General features: G+C 42.8%; 1 protein-coding gene across 1 annotated transcript; it reads right to left on the bottom strand.

Annotated features, from left to right (window-relative positions):
* Positions 1-4723: 4723 nt before the first annotated feature.
* Positions 4724-5140, bottom strand: LOC128069576 (protein FAM156A/FAM156B-like). Its single transcript, XM_052662717.1, has one exon. It carries the CDS (start codon positions 5138-5140, stop codon positions 4724-4726), a length of 417 nt encoding a protein of 138 aa, XP_052518677.1.
* Positions 5141-5943: the final 803 nt, after the last annotated feature.

The raw sequence follows: 5943 nt of genomic DNA, 5'->3' as shown, positions 1-5943 counted from the left end.
TGTTTTCTCATGCTCTTTCTTTTTGTCTTCTCTGGGACACCCGTGAGTCGAATGTTGGGGTGTTTAACATTGTCCCAGAGGTCTCTGAGGTAGTCTTCATTTCTTTAATTTTTTTTTAACTTTTTTCCTCTCTGCTTCATTTATTTTCAGCATTCTACCTTCCACCTCACTTATCATTTCTTCTGCCTCAGTTATTCTACTGTTGGTTGTATCCAGAGTGCTTTTGATCTCAGTTATTGTATTATCCATTACTGACTGATTCTCTTTCTCAATCCTTGTCTCTAGTCTATTTATCTGTAATTTCATATTGTTTTCAAGATTTTGGGTCATCTTTACTATCATTGTTGTGAATTCTTTTCAGGTAGACTCCTTATCTCCTACTCTTTGATTTGGTGGGTTTTTTTCATGGTCCTTCACCTGCTGAATATTTCTCTGCCTTTTCATTTTGTTTTGATTGCTGTGTCTGCAGTGCCCTTTCTGCAGGCTGGAACTTCGTGGTTCCTCTTAATTGTGGAGTCTGCTCCCTGTGGGTGGGGCTGGACTAATGGCTTGTCAAGGTTTCCTGGTTGGAGGACTTATGTCTGTGTTCTGGTGGGTGGATCTGGATCTCTCTGGAATGCAATGAACTGTCCAGTGCTGAGTTTATGGGTTTGACATGGCTTTTGTGCATCCCATCTTTTAATGTTCAGGATTGTATTCCTGTTTTGCTGGAAAATTAGCTTGGTGTGTCTTTCACTGGATCTTGATGGCCCTTGAATGGAGGTTTTTTTCAGTGTAGGTGTGGAGACTTTTGGGGTGAATTCTTGTCTATTAATGTTCCCTGGAATCACAAGTTCTCTGATATTCTAGTTTTGTAATTATGCCCTCTGCCTCTCCCTTTTGGTCGTTTTCTTACAGTAGGCTCAAGACTTCTCCATCCATACAGCATAGAAGATAAAACCCTTAGGTTATTGGTGAAACAGTTCTCCACAGCCAGGAATGCCCAGAGAGATTCACAGAGTTATATAGAGAAGAGAAGAGGGAGAAGGGAGATAGAGGTGGCCAGGAGGAGAAAAGGGGAGAGTCAAAAGGAGAGAGAGCAATCTAGCTAGCAATCAAATCCATAAGTGAAAATGGATATTGAAGATTAGATTCTTAGATGTACAAAATTGATAACAAGTATCAAAAATTAAAGTACTCTTTAATTTTTTTACTCAAGTACTCTTGCCTGGAACATCCCATGGACGGAGGAGCCTGGTGGGCTGCAGTCCATGAGGTCACTAAGAGTCGGACACGACTGAGCGACTTCACTTTCACTTTTCACTTTGATGCGTTGGAGAAGGAAATGGCAACCCACTCCAGTGTTCTTGCCTGGAGAATCCCAGGGATGGGGGAGCCTGGTGGGCTGCCATCTATGCGGTCACACAGGGTTGGACATGACTGAGTGACTTAGCAGCAGCAGTAGCAAATATTAAAAGCCTAAAATAGAGGTTGGACTCTCAAAAATACAATATAAAAAATACAAAATCAATCGCAAAAATTAAAAACAGATATATATATATATATATATATATATATATATAGAATTTGTTTAAAAAAATAGGGTTCTTTTTGAAAGCTAATGGTAGGCTATCAAAACGAAAGTTAAAGGAGTAATAACTAAATTTTTTTAATTAAAAAATGATAATAATAAAAATATATATAGGAATTTCTCTGGAGCTGTTGTGGGCAGTGTGGTGTCAGTTCAGTGTCAGATAGTCCCTTGTTATGGCTTGTACTTGTTCTCGAAGTCTATAGGTGCACCTAAAATGCACAGTCTCCAGTATTAAGTACAGGATTTTAATCTGGTGCACCTGTCACTTCCAGTGTGATTCCCCCTTCTTTGTTTATTTTGGCTATTTCTGTTTGCAAGTCTCTTCAGTGTCTAATTTCTGCCCTGACATAGCGGGTGAAAGTGCCCACTTATTTAGGCTCATTAGTTCAGTTGTAATGTGGAGAGTGAGGGACACTGCAAACAAATACCGCTGGCATGTGTGGGGAGTGCTCGCAGTAGACGGACCACACTAGGCTTGCCACAGCCCAAGGTGGCATGTACTTCTAAAATCGACATTGCTCAGTCTCCAGGGTACTCCGCAGGGGCACTGTCCCAAGTGAACCCTGCTATTCATGCAGTTCCCAGGACTAAGCCACTCAGGTTCTCGGGTGTTCTGCAGGGGCACAGACCCAGATGGCCTGGGTGGTTTGTGCTCTTCCCAGCTCCGAGCAGCTCAGGCGACCGAGTGCTTGATGAGTGCACCCTCCCAGTGGGCCGTGCATCTTATTCACCTGCCCTGTCCAAGCCACTTTGCTTCCCAGGTGTGCTGCAAGAGCACAGTCCCAGGCATGCTGTGTGTCTCCTCTGAACAGCTTATCTCAGGATGTGACACTCCTGGAAGATGTCAACCATTCAGGATCCCAGGAAGATGTGGTTAGCAACTGGGAATCTGCTCACACTTTGGTGGAAGATGTGCATTCTTAGGTCAAGATTGCAGCAGCCCCTACTTTCTGGCTCTGGTATTTGCAGGCCGGCCTTTCTGCTTCTGGGGAGGGAGGGTCCTATACAGCAGCAGGCTTCCTCTCCTTTGGTATTCATTCAACCCTTTGTTCTGTGAGTGCACCAGGGGTCACCGTGAAATGACTTTCATGGGAAAGTTTCTTTCTTTCTTTCTTTTTCTTAATCTCTCTGGCGATCCCACGGTTTGGGTTGCTATCTCACATTAGTTCCCTCAGATTGTTCTCATGGCATTCAGGCCCGGTTGTTACCCTAAAAACCGATGATGCTGCCTGCACCTCCCTGCCCAGCTCCCGCTTGCTGGTGGCAGACAAAAGCCTCTGGGCCACTTCTCTGCTGGCAGTTGCGGTTAGGCATGTATTCTGTGTGTGTGTGTGTGTGTGTGTGTGTGTGTGTGTGTGTGTGTGTTTTCTCCCCCTCCCAGTTATGTTGCCTCTGAGATTCCAAAACTCCCCAGAGACATGCCTGTGAGAGGGTTTCCTACGGTGTGGAAACTTCTCCTCCTTCACGACTCCCTCCCCGGGACAGGTCTCCATCTCTAAATCTTTTGTCTCTGTTTTTGTCTTTTATATTTTGTTCTACCTGCTGTTGAAGAGATTGGGCTGCCTTACTGGGTGTCTGGAGTCCTCTGCCAGCGTTGAGAAGTTGTTTTGTGGGGGTTGCTCAACATTCAAATGATCTTTTGATGGATTTCTGGGGGAGAAAGTGATATCCCTGTCCTATTCCTCTGCCATCTTGGGACTGCTCCTTTTTATATAAATATATTTGTGTATTTGGTTTTGACTGTACCGAGTCTTTGTTGCTGCATGGACTTTTCTCTAGCTGCAGAGAGCAGGGACTACTCTCTAGTTGCGGTACACTGGCTTCTCATTGCTGCGGCTTCTCTCATTGCAGAGCACAGGCTCTAGGGTGTGTGGGATTCAGTAGTTAGACTCAGTAGCAGCACTTAGACTCAGTAGTTTTGGTTCCCGGGCTCCAGGGCACAGACTCAATGGTTGTGGGGCATGGGATTAGTTGCTCCTCAGCATGTTAGATCTTCCTGGATCAGGGATCAAACCTGTGTGTCTCCTGCACTGGCAGGCAGATTCTTTACCACCGAGCCACCAGGGAATCCCTGCAGCTTTATCTGTAATAGAAAATATTTGGAAACCAAAATGTCCACCAACACGTGTATGGCTAAAGGAACTATGGCACATCCATACCACAGACTACTGCACAGGAGTAGAAAGGAGTGGACTTTTGATGCACACAGCTTGTATGTACCTCAAGGGCATTATGCTGACTGGAAGAATTCCACCTGAAAGGTCACATAGTGCATGACTCCTTTTTACATAATCGTCTCAATGGAGAACAGTATAATGGTTGCCCAAACTTAGGGATGGTGCCAGGGAGGGTAGTGGGTATGACTATAAAGGGATAACAGGAGGAAGATCTTTGTGGTGATGGAACAGTTTTGCATCTTGATTACAGCAGTGGCTACACAAACCCACACATATGAAAAAATGACATAGAACCATACACATGCTTTGTACCAGTGCCAGTTTACTGGTATTGATGTGGTATTATAGTAATGCAAGATATAACTATCTTGGGGGATATATGAGCTATTAAGCATCTTGAGGGGAGACTGTGTGAAGGGTGCCTGGGACCCTCCTGCACTATCTTTGCAACTTCCTGTGCATCCATGATTTAAAAAATGTTAAAATAAACAGAAACAAAAAAGCAACAGCCACACACACCCACACACATATCCCATCAGATCTAGTGCTTCTTCTGGGATTCAACCAATAAAATTGACAGAAAGCACTTAAAAAACAAGCCAGAAACAACATCACATAGATGTTTTATACATCATTGGTGACGAGGTAAGGGCGGAAAGGAAACCCAAGGAGGACAAGTGATGGCTTGCACCATGGGGACAGTATTATGCAGAGTACAGAACCATTGTTATCTAGTTGCCCTTGCCATGGAGGAACTCCTCCCAGCATGCCCTAAGGTGGCCCTAAAATTACTAGAGGAAAGATTGCTACATTCCTGGAGCTGGATTGGATCACAAGCTGATAAGATTCCTCGTCACAAGGCTGGATCCTGTTCTTCCCCCGACCATGTTCCCAAAAGGATTCTGCCCAAGGGGTTGGCAGTGTTGGCTTTCCTGACCCCCTCTATTCTGGATCTAAGATGAAAGTTTTAGATTTAGTCTTTCCATTCTTTTAGGAGCATTCTTTTCTGAAACATTCTTTTGTTTTTCTGCTGCCTCTGTTTTGGGCTCTTCTCTTTTTCCTGTACCCGTTCTTGTAGAAGAGGGGGTTGGGTGGAGCCAGAGTGGAGCATCAAGTTACTAAGTTCTTGTATTAATTCATCCCAGGAGGAAGAATGAGAGGTTGCTTTTCTCCCCGTTGAGATTCCAGAAGCGTTCCCCATATATCTCTGGCAGTAGCAGCATTCACATTTGAATCTCTTCTGATCTATATCACACGAAGAAGAGGTTTTTGCTTTTCTGTCAGTCTGATAAGGTGCCATGGGCTTGACATATCTCCGTTTGGTGTGTTCCACTAACTTCTTTTTATTCTGAGGTAACCTGGAATTTCCCCATTCTTGTTCTTCTTCCATCCTGTCAAAGGAAAACACACACACACACACACACACACACACACACACACACACACACACACACACGTTAGAAACATAAGGAGGATATTTAAAACATGGCTTGTTATGTATCACCTGCTAACACACCATACACACATTTCAGAAAGAGTCCCTGACTATTTCAGCAACTGAAATCTATGTTTCTAATGTATTTCTTTGGTCATGTCTTTTAGTGGGCACCAATATAAACGATTTAGTCTGAAAATTTAGGATATTGGTTTTAAACCAAATTGCTTCCTAACTGAATTACACATGCCACAGGAAACCTCAGAATCGCATTTCTCTAAGTGGAGAGTACAGATCACAGTTTCTTTTCTTTTCTTTCTTTTTTTTTTTTCTTCTCTTGAAATCATTTAGCTCTTCTCTTTTATTCTGTTAATATAGTGAACTACATTGATTGATTTTTGTGATAAGAACACTTAGCATAAGATGTATACTCTTAGCAAACTTTTAAGTATGCAGTACAGTATGGTTACCAATAGACACAGTTGTTGTTTGTTGTTTTCTTTTTTAATGTGCAAATACCCATATCTGAAGTACCACTACACAAAACAGCCTGCTCTTTATCCTTCCCCCCCAATTTAATTGAGGCATAATTGACAAAGCAAAAATGTATGTTTTTAAGATGCACAATGTGATGATTTGATATACATATACATTGTGTTATGATTGCATATCAAACTATATCTTCTTGATTAAACATTATAGTATGGATTCACGTTCACATATGAAAGATGTTTTCTGTGATTTCTTTGCTTCCTTCA

Source organism: Budorcas taxicolor, chromosome X, assembly GCF_023091745.1.
Source record: "Budorcas taxicolor isolate Tak-1 chromosome X, Takin1.1, whole genome shotgun sequence".
In the NCBI taxonomy this organism is placed as follows: Eukaryota; Metazoa; Chordata; class Mammalia; order Artiodactyla; family Bovidae; genus Budorcas; species Budorcas taxicolor.
Note: the sequence above shows the minus strand (reverse complement) of the source record. Positions and strands in the feature narration are given on the sequence as shown.

What these genes read in the sequence shown, in the direction of transcription:
- LOC128069576 (XM_052662717.1), bottom strand. Translation starts at nt 5,140, where the DNA reads ATGGAAGAAGAACAAGAATGGGGAAATTCCAGGTTACCTCAGAATAAA.